The sequence below is a fragment of the Drosophila busckii genome, chromosome 3L, assembly GCF_011750605.1.
Source record: "Drosophila busckii strain San Diego stock center, stock number 13000-0081.31 chromosome 3L, ASM1175060v1, whole genome shotgun sequence".
NCBI lineage: Eukaryota > Metazoa > Arthropoda > Insecta > Diptera > Drosophilidae > Drosophila > Drosophila busckii.
Genome location: NC_046606.1, coordinates 8,948,359 through 8,962,299, shown reverse-complemented (window position 1 = coordinate 8,962,299; position 13,941 = coordinate 8,948,359). Strand labels below are relative to the sequence as shown.

At 39.9% G+C, this 13,941-nt stretch overlaps 3 protein-coding genes across 4 annotated transcripts; 2 read left to right on the top strand and 1 right to left on the bottom strand.

The window, feature by feature from the left end:
- Window positions 1–2,247: 2,247 nt before the first annotated feature.
- Window positions 2,248–6,279, bottom strand: LOC108599596 (xenotropic and polytropic retrovirus receptor 1). Of its 2 annotated transcripts, none has more exons than XM_017986546.1 (6): window positions 5,781–6,277; window positions 4,853–5,402; window positions 4,154–4,792; window positions 3,237–3,431; window positions 2,950–3,119; window positions 2,248–2,843 (listed from the first exon to the last, which is right to left on the bottom strand). In XM_017986546.1, exons 1-6 carry the CDS (start codon window positions 5,847–5,849, stop codon window positions 2,448–2,450), a joined length of 2,019 nt encoding a protein of 672 aa, XP_017842035.1. In that variant the 5' UTR covers window positions 5,850–6,277; the 3' UTR covers window positions 2,248–2,447. The 2 variants fall into 2 exon arrangements, with proteins under 2 accessions (XP_017842035.1, XP_033149415.1); XM_033293524.1 differs by having other exon boundaries at window positions 2,659–2,796; window positions 5,781–6,279.
- Window positions 6,280–7,171: 892 nt separating this feature from the next.
- LOC108599602 (motile sperm domain-containing protein 2) lies at window positions 7,172–8,325 on the top strand. The gene is made up of 3 exons (XM_017986555.2): window positions 7,172–7,524; window positions 7,584–8,069; window positions 8,129–8,325. The coding sequence occupies exons 1-3, from the start codon at window positions 7,428–7,430 to the stop codon at window positions 8,284–8,286; spliced, it is 741 nt and encodes a 246-aa protein (XP_017842044.1). The 5' UTR covers window positions 7,172–7,427; the 3' UTR covers window positions 8,287–8,325.
- Window positions 8,326–8,509: 184 nt separating this feature from the next.
- Window positions 8,510–13,926, top strand: LOC108599598 (motile sperm domain-containing protein 2). The gene is given in 7 exon segments (XM_017986549.2): window positions 8,510–8,868; window positions 9,429–9,914; window positions 9,978–10,216; window positions 12,143–12,209; window positions 12,422–12,525; window positions 12,585–12,890; window positions 12,951–13,926. Coding segments are annotated over 7 exon segments (1,938 nt in total). The 5' UTR covers window positions 8,510–8,777; the 3' UTR covers window positions 13,596–13,926.
- The last annotated feature ends 15 nt before the right edge of the window (window positions 13,927–13,941 follow it).

Sequence of the window (13,941 nt, the reverse complement as noted above, 5' to 3'; positions counted from 1 at the left end):
ACACGCTGTTGCCCACGTAACATGCAACAAAAACAACAAACGCAATTTTTTTAATAGAAAAGGTTTGCAAAGCGCTTAGTCTAAATTAATTGAGGCTTATCTCAGTCAGTTGGCTGGTAAAGCTGCCGTCGTATATTAATTAACTTTTAATATAGTCGACTAAATAATTAAGTTTAGACGTTAAGCTTTAAAACTAAAACGCTTGTTATACATATATAAATAAAATAAATGTTTTGTATAGCAAAAAGAAAAGTGCGCCATAGAGTATGCTATGCTTTTATATTTCAAAAAGCAAATGTGCAGCTAAGCTGTTGATAATTAAATTATTATTATTTACTATTACACACTACTATTATGCATATTAAATTTCAAATTTAAGGCAAAATACAGTGCTTGTTAAACTTGAAATTTTTTTTATACATATTATAATATCGATTTCTTGCGGCAACATATACACGTGCCCTTTTTGCTAAGCCCGCATTGCTTTCGAGTAAGCCCCAAAGGAAATTAATTGTAAATCACAAGCATTGCTAAAACTCCACATAAAACGCAACATAACATTTCACATTGAATTGTAGCTCAGTTTCACAGCCACCCACGCATATCAATCACGTTGTCAAACGAATTTATTTCAAATTAAAAGCTTCGCAGCATTCATTTATTGCGAAAAGCGCACGCACCAAAGCCTTCAGCTGCAGCCTTCTAAATACATTTTATTTTATTGTAATATTTAAGTATTATGTTTAATTTTAATAATTTATATTTAAATGTGGCTACAGTCAACGATACCAAGAATTCCAATCAGGTCTGTAATCAGTATAGTGTTAGTTATTATAATTTAAATAAAATAAAATGTTTTCTTATATTTAATGTTGCTGCTACTTCAAATGTTTATTCAATGGCATATATCGATTGTTTATATATACATCTATCTGAGTTTATCCATTATTTGCATTTGAAATATTATTTGAGAGCAACACACAGACATAGCCTTGAACTCATATGTTTGAGCAAAAAGTGAAATGCGTTCCTGGAAAGGCAGAAAGTTTGGAAATTTGTTGCCAACTATTATGCAAAAATGTCACAAACTTATTTCATGCGCCACAATTTGCAAAAGTTTAAATGAAGCGAAGTAAACTCCCACCCATCCGCACATTGGGGAACACTTTAAATGATTGCACTTTAGGCAGTAATTATATATTATAGCCAATGGCAAATCGTTAGCTTAAAGCAAGCGAACCACACAAAAGTTGAGCAAACATTTATTATACGATTATTATTGGTGCACTTAAAGCCAAGCCATAAACTGAACACAAAGCCATCAATCAATATCAAACAAGAGCAACTGGGAGTGGGCCGCGGGCAGCTGCCAGAGTATCGCCCAAAAAGCTTTGAGTGAAAGACATTTGTTGTATAAGCGGATTACCTTTGCAGATACAGCATTTTAGTCTAAAGTACGCACATATTTTTAGCCTAGCACTGAGATTATGTTAGCTTCGAAGCAGCTCGTAATTTATCAATTAAAAATTGCATTGGACTTTGTCAACGAGATAAGCCAAGTAATTATAGAAAAGCACTGGCGGCTATCATAAATAATTGAGCTGCAGCTAATCAACAAAGCGCTAATAAACATAATACTGATGCCAATAAAGCGTAACTACTTGCAATAATAAATGCCAACAATAATTGCAATGTTTGCCACATGGAGTGTGCAGCTGGCTGGAATAGAATTTCTCATAAGCGTAGAGCATGCTTTATGTCATCTATGTACAGTTATGTGTGTTTTTTCAATAGAAAGCTTAATTAGTCGCATTTTTTCTTTGTCCTGAACAAAGCAGAAACTTAGGAATTGATGCCAAGTAAGGGGAGCGAGACCTTTTGGTCTAAAATATTTGCGACATTGACACAAGCTAAGTGGGGAATGCAGCTACAAAGAAATTTAAGTTTATATATCAATTTACGAATGCTTGTTGGACCCTTTACAAAAATATAGTAAGGACTATCAGTTCTCTTAGCTGTGAATATATATTTTATATATGCTGCGTAAATCAAGAAAAACAGCAACAGGCACAGTTTTGAACTCTATGATATTGACTATAATTTTATTTATTTTGTTTATAATTATATACACATATATATTTTATTTATAGACATTCAACATTTAATATGTATGTATCAGCTTCTCACCTGAAAGAAAACAAATACAAATGTGTATTTTGGGTTACAAAAAAAGAGTTACAAACAAAAATACTAAACCTAACTAAGTTTATAATTAATATTAAATTAAAGCTGTCTAAATGCGTTTGTCTCATTCAACATTTGTCGCAGCTAAAATAAATCCTTACCAAAATATAATTCTTAAATAGTTATAAATAGTCAGTTTTTTATTTGGGATTTAAAAATTATATTGATAATATTTAGCACTTGCTGTTCATAAACAGGCACAGCTAGGTGCACAGATCCTCATTAGATTCGCCTTGCAGCAGTAAACGTTGCTGCCCCTGCTTTTGCTTTTTGGACTTGCTGCCAACGTTGGCGCCCTTGCCACGCCGGCGATTAATGACGCCATCGGGATCATCCATCATGCGCAGTATAGTAGTCTGATCTGAGCAGTCCAAGGGTGCCACGGATATGTCACGCACCGCTCTGAATTTGCCCACGTTGTTGAGATGCTCATTCTCCAGGCGAAAGTAGTTCCATATGAAGCGTCGAAATACCTCCAAGGGACTGAGTATGGTCATCATGACATCACCTTCGATGTAGCCCGCTTGTATGAGGCTCATGGACAGCGTCCAGCTGAAACGCAATATCAAATCCTCAATTATGCCAAAGTAGTAGAACCACTGCGAACATAAACAAAACGTAATGTAACTTAATTTCAATAGAAGTTGCCTCATAACTAATTTATATCGCCTCCCCCCCCCCCCCAAGCCAAAACCACGCACTCACCGTGGATGAATAAACAATTTCCTCACGCAAGAAACGATTGTCGCCCGCCTTCGAGTCGAACAGACCCCAGTCCATCTTAATGTCCCAAGTGTAGGCGTAGCAGGAGGAGAATACCGCTGCGATAACCCAGCAATAGAACCAAGGATTCTCCTTCGAGAGCGGATAAGTATCTATAAAGGCAAAGTGTGAGTTACGTGCCAAATAAAATGACCAAGCGTTTGCATTAGGCAACGCTAATTGGCCAGCACGCATAATGAGCTTGAGTGTTCAGCGTAGTGCGACCTCACCTGTGGTTGTGTGATATTTGTGCGCAAAGATGACTACAAAGAAAGATGTGGCATACTTGGCGGCGTTAACCAAATGCGGAAACGCCTCCTTTGTATCGCGATAGCGTCGAATGCATTGAGCGAAGCGAAAGTATGCCGGCAATATGGCCACAATGGGATGTAATATGGATACGTACTCCACACAATGGTAGCCAGCTGTAAGAGTTAAGCAAACATAGACGTATAAATAACAAGAGCGATGATATCAAATTGCAATTGCGGTGTGCGTACTGCATAAATTTACATACATGAATGTCAAACAAGCGAACTTGAAGCCTAATTCAAGTTAATTAGTAACGACATAACAGAGTGGGAAAGCAATTAAAAGTGCTTGCTGTGAAAGATAATTCTCAAGAGTTCAAAGTCAAAGTCAAATATATGTCAAATGCTTAAAGCGCTTTTCATTTTCACAATTTAAACATGAATTTAATTCACTTGATAATAATATGCACTTTGACATTTTTGATACAAAATGAAAAAGTATAATTTGAACTTGAGTTTATTTTAACTGGAGAAAATAGCTGTCAGTTATCAGAAAGACATTTAGCCATGTATGTTATTCTCTTTGTCTATTGGAACGACTAGAACTCAAAGAATATGAGATCTATGGATAAAATATGTATTTTGTAGTTGCTAAGTTTATTTAAAAAATAATTGTATTCTCCCAGCTCAGATGGGATACAAAAATAAATCAATTTACGTGCACAGTTTTTAACAGATCAAATTCACTATGCATAAATTTCGAGGCACTTTCGATTGCAGCCAATAATTTAAGCCAGATAACATTGAATAAATAATATGATTGGCTGCTTGTTTTATTAAGAGTTTTCTTCTAAGCCCGTGCAATAAATTTTTAAAATAAGTAAGTAAAAACTCACCCTTGCCAGCCTTGTTCCAGCTGGGATTGAGGCCAAAGAAGCAGATCAAGAAAGGTATATCCAGAAAGGCTGGCACCATGCTATTCAGCTGATCGGCCAGCCAGAAGTCGGCAAAGTTGACAAAACAAAACGGAGCCATGATGACGCGGCTCAGCACGCGTATGGCCCAATAGCGTGCCTCGTGATGAAATGTCTTGGTGGGATTGAGTAGGAATGCCACCATCAGCGTATAGAGAAATATGGGAGCAGAGTACTGCGGTATGCCCAGGGGCTCGCAAAAGATATAGCAGAGCACACAGAGCGCCCAGATGACGCCAAAGACAGAGGCAATTTCCATTATATTCTGTTCGGAGAGATGATTGCGTGGATCGAGCTCGAAGATCAGCACATGATTGACACCAGACGAGCGCCAGCCATAGACATTGACGCCCCAAAGAAAGAGGCATTCGGTGATGAGAAATGGAGCGCGAAACATGCGCAGGCCAACGCGCCAGTTCTCGCCAAAGCCATAGAACATGGCGGCTATGATGACGGTCAGCAGCAGCACCACAAAGGCGCCTGAGAACAGACCCACCTTGAACGTGGTCCAAGGACTTTGCTGCTCGCCCAGCGGCGGCACGCGCAAACGTTTCATAGCACCTGTAAATTGAGCTCCATAGAATTTAATACATTTATATTTATTTTATGCAGTCAACTTACGTTGCCTATCGCCGCCTTCAATATCCTGTGTGACCGCCTGCTCCGTTTCCTGTATGAGTCTGTCAATGTCTTTGTTTATATAGAAATGCGCCGCCTCGACGTGATCGCAGCGCCAGCGCGCTCCGAACTCAACACTGAGCAGCTTGTCGTGCTTCTTGAGTATCTTGCGAAAACCAGTAAAGTTCAGATTCTGATAGTTCTGCAGCAGTATCAGACCCAAATAGAACTCGCTAAATGCCAACTTGAGATCCTGTATCTTGCGCGCGGGCACATTCCTCTTGCCCAGCGGAGTGCGTCGCTTCCAAGCGGGCACCTTCTTCACGTGCCCCATTTCCATGGCCTCTGTCAGCTCACTGCGCAGATTGGCGTACTTGCGAGTGGCCTCCGCCATCTTCTCCGAGTAGAATGTATTAATTTTGGCCAGTTCCTTGTCGCAGTAGTGAAAGAACTCCTCGTCGAATTTGGCAAAGTAGCGTGTGACCATCTCCCGATCCACAAGCTCAGCCGAGGGCGCCTGCTCAATAGCAGCATACAGCATTGCCTTCATTTCCTAAGTAGCCATAATAAGGAATAATCAATATTAATGAATAATAAATTGTAAATCAATAAAATAAACTTTGAATAATCATTTTCAAGACTATTTTCTTTAGTTTAAATTTTACAGATAAACGATTGGAGTTTCTTATACACCTAATGCTGGCTGACACTGTAGTCAGCGCTTTTCCATTTACTTTGTTTACGTACAGAGCGAGCACAACAAACGACGCGCTAAGTCATGGCGCAGACGCCAAAACTAAAAAGCTCTCCAAGCTTTTGAGCAGCTGCTCGCGAGTTTTCACGTGACGTCAGAGCGCAAGCGAGGAAAAGCACCCACTTGTGTATCTACACATAATATATACATATACATGAATTTTCTTTTCAACTTTACCTCATAATTAATATACTGTTTACGCCATTCCGGCGTAATGTGTGCGCTCAAGTGCTCCGCGAACTTCATCTTTGGCTACTTAATTCAACGTTCTGCCCACCAGGGCAATCGCATGGACACACTAAACGGCGAGCGGGATAATTTACTGTAGCGTTCCACGCGCACGTTTTCACGTAAACAACACAACTGGGCCAACGCCAGCAAAAGTTTGCAGTGATGCTTCTCCGCTCTGCCATCACTGGCTAATAGCTGATGGCTGTGGGCCAATATGGATGTCAGGGACGGTTGGTGGGCGCTGCGGCCAAGGAGCTTTCAATATGCATTGCAACTTGTCCTCCGTTCTCTCTCATTCAACAAATCATTGCTCGCTTGCCCCAATGTCAACAAAAGCAGCAGCAAGCGCCAGCTGATATTGATATTATTGATACAATTATTGGCAATTTGTTTTTGATTTTCAAGCGCGAACACTTTAAGTCGCCACCATAACGTATACGCAATTTTTAACGTGAGTATTTCTTAATTTCCTAGTATCTTTCACCTATGCACATGCAAATTTGCTTCCAGTTATGTAAATTTTGTGCCATATGCTGAGAAGTTTGCTTATAATTGCATTAAATAAAATACAAAATCAAAGTTTCAAAGTTTAATAAATTATTTATAAGTACAACAGGCCACTTATAAATTATACCTTTTTTATTTTAAGCGATTAAATATAAAAGTGCAGTTTCCTTTTTAAAGTCGATAAATTTTATTTCATTCGATTTGCTTTGCCGGAGTTTTTAGAATTATTTATTAGCAGATCATAAATTTAAATTGTATGAAAATGATTTGATTTTGAATCTCTATGCACTTTAATATTTTAATTCGAACAATATTATTAAAAATATTTTATTGCTGAATTTGTATTATAATATTATTTGTTGGCTGCTTAAAGTTGACCCAAAATTCAATTTAATCTACAACCAATTAATATTAAACTTAATTTTAAAAGTAACGTATAAAAAGCTCATTTACTTTTTCATGATATTCAACTAATAGAAAGTCTAGGTCTAGGTCTATAGCTCACTGCTTTTTCAATTTATGTGGCATCTGTCATATACAAATTCTCTCTCAGTCGCCCGCCAAAGTGTTTTTGTTTTTATAGCAACATGTGCCTTGGCTGGTCCAACAAAAGCAAACCAGAGCAAACACAAATCTATTTTCAAAATCGAGTCACAACTGAATCGGGTCTGGGTAGGTAATTGACTGTTTCCCCCCGTCGTCTTATCGCAATTGACTTTCCCCGCCTCTTCCTGTGTTTATTGCTCTGCTCGCGTAACATATACACAATCTGCTTCTTCTATTTTCAGATTGATTAAAGCGCTGACTGACTGGACGGACTCCCGCCCCCCCGCACGCATTTACGATCGCTTAAAACCAGAGCAAGCAGTCGCTCGATCATTACAGAGGCTGCAGCTGTTAGTTTAACTTTACTGTTGGAGCTGTTTGGTTGTTACTGAAGCTACAGTAGCTGCACTTGAACTGCGACCGCCTTGGGGGATTTATAAATTATTGCTGATAAGATAGCAGCTGTCGCACTGACTGATAAGTTTGTCGAGTGTCTTTGATATAAATTGAACGCCAAGCAACTGCTACTGTTCATTCACAATGCCGCCCAAGGAAGCCAAGCCACAGCCCACAGCCGCGCAAATAAGCGAGGTAAAGACGCGTTTGTTCAAACGCATGGAGACGGAGCCACCAGCAGGTAAGACTCCCAAAAAAAAACGCAAAGGCTCTTGCTTAATGGCTTACAACTTTTCGCAGTGCCCTTCTGTGCCAAAGATCTGGCGCGCATCAACGACAATGACATCTGGATTACCAAGCTGCTGGAAGCCTACAAGCTGGATGTGGAAAAGTGCATAGTGCGCTTGTGGGACAATCTGGCCTGGCGTCAGAGCTATGGCGTCAATGAAATCACCGAGGCGAGCCTGAATCAGGAATACTTGCACGACGGCGAGATCTATGTGCACAATCAGGATATGGACAGCTGCCCACTGCTCATTGTGAACTTCTCCAAGCACTCGAAGAGCAAGAGCCAAGACGACTTGCTGCGTATAGTTGTCTACTGGGTGGAGCGCATGCAGCGCGAGAAATATTTGCAAAAGGTAACGCTATTCATGGACATGACCGGCGCGGGTCTCAGCAACTTGGATGTGGACTTCATAAAGGCCATTATAAACGTGTTTGAAACCAAATATCCCAATGCACCCAACTGGATAATCGTGCACGAGCTGCCCTTCCTACTCAATGGTGAGTCATTCGGCAATTAATTAGTTTGCCATAATATAATTTTCGTTTTAATTATGCAGCGGCGTTCAAAATCGTCAAGGGCTTTATGCCGCCAGAGGCCTTGGAAATCCTGCGTGTCACCACCAAGAAGGACATCGGCGAGTATGTGGACCAGGACAACTGCCTCAAAATCTGGGGCGGCAACGATGACTATAGCTTTAAGTTTGTCAGCAACTAAATGCCGACTGCATATAAGCGCTTGTAAATAATAAACAATGTATTTATTGTCTAAAGTCGCACTTCATGATTTTTGTAGCTCAAAGTGCAAAAGCTTCGAGTGCAAGCTTTCACTCAAAGCGCAGCTCATTTAAATGCCGCGCGCTTGCGGCTGCGATCACGTTCCATTGCAGCCACGCTGCCCTTTACAAGGCGCTCTTCAGCCCACTTTGGTGCTCCACTTACGCTGCGCACGCCGCCCGACTGTTAACTACGATCGCCGCGCGCGCCTTCAAGTTTAGTTTGCACCGTTAGTTCACCATTGCAGCTCGTATCAAGCGTATCAGCGCTTCAACTTGCTAGTGGAGCATTTATTTTTGGTAAATGAAAATCTAATCGCAGCACTTGTAGCTGTTGCGATAAGCATCGACCGGGCCCAAAACTAACTTGACTGTTGCTCAAGTTCAATGTTTAGTCTGTAACTGGCTGTTGCACAAGTGTCAAGTGGTCAACATGGGCGCTAAGGTTAAGAATCCCAGCAGCGCGCAAATCGAGGAGCTGCGTCAAAAGTTCAATGCCAAATACGACGCCACACCGCCAACAGGTGAGTGCGGTTCACTTTTATCTACTATATAAACAGTAAATAGTAAACAAGTTGACGCATTATTTTTAAACAAGCATATTAAAAAGCAAATTAACGTTTGCTTATTTACGATTCGCCTTTGTTAACTACTTATTGGCACAAACTGTATAAATAGTATAACAACTTGCATAAATTATTTCTCTGTAGAAATACTATTTTACTGACTGTGATAAGGCCAAAGTAAACACTAGGGTGCATCGATTATAGAAAAATCGTAACTTAATTCTTAAATTAATTCTCAAATCGTCAATCCTCAATTTTAAATAATTGATAAACTGATGAGCTGAAATTAGGAGAGCATTTAACTAAGATATTTAAAAATATATATATTACAATAAAATATTAAAAAAAAATACTTATGCTTTTAACTTTCGCAAAACAAGGAAAACATTCTCAAAGTTTTCCGTAGATTACGGCCCACCCTACTAAAGCAAGTTACTGCAATATCTCAGCAGTGTTTACCACCAATAAAACCAAAACTGGTTATTAAAACTTATCGCTACTTAATGTTGTTTTTATAGTACCATTCCATCCAATTGATCTTGAACGCATACGGAACGATGAGGTCTGGCTGCGTCGATTTCTGGAAATGCACGACTTGGACATGGAAGCGTCCTTCAGCAATCTTTGGGAGACTTGTATTTGGCGCCAGTCCTACGGTGCGAATGAGCTCACCGACAGCTCGGTTAATCAGCAGTACTTAAGGGAGGGCTCAGTCTTTGTGCACAATCATGACTTGAATGGCAAGCCGCTGCTCATCTTTCGCGTCAAGCTGCACAGCAAGTCTAAGAACCTGGATGAGCTCATACGCATTGTGGTTTACTGGGTGGAACGAGTGCAGCGGCAGCAGCACATGACACAGCTGAGCATATTCTTCGATATGGCCGGCACTGGGCTGGCTACCTTGGATCTGGAGATGGTAAAGCGCATTGTGGAAACCTTCAAGCTGTATTATCCCAATGTACTCAACTATATACTCGTATTTGAGCTGGCCTGGGTGCTTAATGGTAATTTAAAACTTGACGCGCAGTTGCACTTTGAACTTTGACGCTAGCGCTCTATTGTTATAGCTGCCTTTAAGGTCATCAAAGCGCTGTTGCCGCCAAAGGCTGTGGAGATATTGAAAATGATATCGAAAAAGGACATCACACAATACGTCAGTCAGGACAATTGTTTGACCAGCTGGGGCGGCACTGATAGCTATGAGTTTAGCTTTGTAGCCGAGTCCAAACGGCTGCCGCCCAAACCCGCAGCAGCTAATGCCGGCGCCGATGACCAGCCACATCCCGATTTGGGTTTGGATAAGAAGGTAACTGTAGTGTGCCGTATTAAGCTAACATCCACCTGACATACTCATGCGTGCTTTTGTATATGTGCTTAGTGTCTTGGCTGGGTGTGTCCCAGGTCCGTCGCAAGCAAGTCTGTTTGTTAATTACTTTTGTGTTGGCTTAAGGACACGCGAGCAGCTTTGGCTTCTGTGCTTGCCGCATTTAATTGATTTACATTTTAAGCGCGTATTGATTTAAGGTGTGCTGTCGGGTCCGCTGCGTGTCCTGCGCTTCCGCAGAAGAGTGTCCGGCTCATAAATAATAAAGCCATAGAATCCATAGCACCAACCACAGTCATTGTCATTGTTGTCATTCATGCTATTTATAGTCAGTCCTCTGACTTATTGCTAAACTTTCGCTCTCGAATTGGTCAGTGGAGCGTTTCGAGGCGTTGACCTGTAAAAACTAGAGCACTCATGGAATACATTACACATAATCCCACGGGGAGAACTACACAACAGCAACACCCGCATACATTTGTATATAAAGACATATGTATGTATATGTATTTATCAGTCATCCGCTACAAGTGCCGCTTAAACACATGTTTATTCGTCTATATACTATATGTATCTATTTTATTGCTCTCTGAGAGCGGAAGCTGATCGTAAGCTTTGCTTGCAGAAGCTTTTTCTATTCATTTAATGTATGCAAAGCGGGTCTATACAATCTGAGCGGAAGGCTAAAAAAAACAAACAAAATAATATTAACTTTTACCAACGCCATTGAAAACTGTTAAAGACTTTAATGTAGGGTATTTTCTAGTCGCGAGCTCTTGGCTGGCAACACTCCCGCTAGCTACTTTTTTGTGTTGTTGCCTCTGCTGTGCTTTTAGTTGTATTTTCACGTTCGGTTCTGTAATACCAAATGCTATCGCTACACGTTTCGAATTAATTTTATGTCTTTTCATAGTGTTCATCATCTATGTATGTGTAAATGTGGTAAAAGTTAAAAAAGAAAAGAAAAAACGAAAGCATAAATTGCAATACGGCTCATTTCTTCGTTTCCAGCAAACATGCCTAGGGTGGGTGGCGTTTATTAAGATTTATTATTATATTCACATGTGTGTATGCGTGTCTATTCAAATGTGATCATGTTTATGCGTGTAACACAGCACTGCAATAATAGCAAGTGCATCCAGCAAAAGCGCAAACAAATGCAAATCATGCACTTACAAGCATTAAAATTCCATCCTATTATTTTTTCTTAATTATTTAAAACTGTTTTGATTTTTCTTATTTGGCAAAAAATTGTGCGCAACAAATTGCTGCCTGCTACACTAAACGATGTATCGCGTGTGTTAGTGGTTGATGCTTTAAATACAAATATGATCAATTTTAACGACTCAGTGAATAACAACAAGATACATTTAGATTTTTTTGCATATTAGTATGCATTTATATTTGTTTTAACTTAGATTGAAAGTCTTATCGTGATCAAATACAATTTGCAATATATCGATAAGACAAAAATGCCCATAGTGGAGGCCGGACAAGTGTATCTGATTACAGTTTGAAGAGCATTGGTTGACAACGGCTACAATAATAATAAAGAATAAAGTTACTAACTATTTGCGCAACTATAAGATTTTGAATAAATTAAAGTGCTTTTAACAATCTGTTAAAGTGTCTAGCTACGCATTAAAGGTGTGGTCTAATTATAAGTAGCCAACATTACAAACTACAGGCCGACGCAACTAAAAGATACTTTTATGTATCTTATGCTGTAGCCGGAACGTGTCGAGCCCATGCATTGAATTCCCTCAAGTGTTGTTTCAAGTGTGCAACTTGAGAATTTTGCAAGCTCAGCAGGAATCGATTAAGTGCTTTGACACCCGCAGATAATTGTACATATGTATAGAAAAAATGAATTAATAAATTTTCTTTGTCCGTTCGTTGCATTCCCAGGTACATTTTGCCAAGAGCGCGCCAATGGTGCACGATACCCGTCTGAGCGATAACGATCTAGAAGAAGGTGCGTATAATTCAAAATAAATTTGAACCACAGATAAAAAACATGTTCTATATATTTAACAAATAGCGTTGAAAATTGAGTAACATTGACGGACGGAATTTTTCTTATAATATTTTCGTTTGTTCGATAGATGCCCAAAAATTTGAAATTATTTTTATTTTGAAAACGAAAACATATTGAAAACCTTATACATTATTATATCTGCTGCGTAGGCATGTTGCAAGTGGAGCCCACTGGATTTATCAACTTCGACCCACAAAATGGCGAAGCCAAGCTTCATCTTAAGAATATAAGCAAGGAGCCAGTAGCGTATAAGGTAAGTGAATGAGATACTCAAGTAACAACCGCCTAACAACAGTACAAACTCCATTTTAGATACAAACAACATCGCCAGAGAAGTTTCGCGTGCGTCCACGTTGTGGTCTGGTGGAGCCCAATGATAGGACTGAGATAAATATATGGCTAAAGCAGGATCATCAGCTGTGCGGTGAATCCAAAGATAAATTTCTTATAATGGCTACACCAGCCAGCGGCGACTGTTGTCAGAATGATGTAACAGAAATGTGGAAAGCAAAAGATTCGAGCGATCCAGATGTAGAGAATCATCGTTTGGTGTGTCGCCAGGAACCCAAAAACAATGATTCCAAATGCGCCGGGAAACCCGCCGGAAAGTATGGTACCGTAAGTAACTGATCCAAAAATGAATCAGGAATGTTGTGCTTATGTTTTCATATTTTGCAGAGTAACGCAACTTCAGATAACCAGCTAGAGGAACAGGCCAAGATGATGGAAAGGCAACTGAAATTTACACAAAGATTACAGTATGTCACATTGGCGCTATTGTTTTTGCTCTTTGCCGGCTTTGGATTTCTTATGTATCAGCAGCTGGCAGACAGTCCAGGGAGCTGTGGACAAAAAGCGGCGGCTTATAGCTGCCCACACAAGCGCAAACAATAATATTTACTATCCCAATGCAATCTGACCAAACCAGACGAAGCCACTGCCAGCCACAACAATAACAATAATAATAACAACAACGTGAATAATAACAAAGAAGACTATAATACGAACACACATGATTGTGTAGATATAAGCTACATGAATTTGGATGTGGATGATATGGATTGTATGGAAGCGCTGCTGCTGGCCCAACTGCAACTCGCATTGCAGAGTGGTCAGACTGTAGAAGGCAAAGGCGACGGCGGCGGCGGTGTAGCCAATGGCGGTCATCTAATTGGTCTTATTGCATTTGCAAGTAAATTGGCGCGTTTGCTGCTCTCGGTCTCGCTGCTGTGCTGCATATTGTTTGTTAGCTACTACCTGACCTCAACCCAAACGCAGCTGCAGTCACAATCGCAACAGCTACAGCTGCAATTACGTCACTAGGAGCAGAGCAAGCGACCGAAGCACCGCATAGAAGTCATACCCATGTAGTTGAAAGATACAGCATATATTATTTATTTATACATATGCATATGCATACAAATTTATTGTGAGCATTAGACATGAGTTTGGTTTGTATTTTGAAATTAAGTAAATATTATGGGTTCCAACTCCCACACTATCTCTCTCTCTCTTGCATTTACATTTATGTAAACAATATAAAGGGCAAGAGCACGTTTAGCAAATTTATGTACGATATGTATAAACTAAACACGATAACTATTAATGATTAAAGGTTGATTAGTTTGTAAATATACACACACACAAATATTTTGCTTTTCTTTAGTTA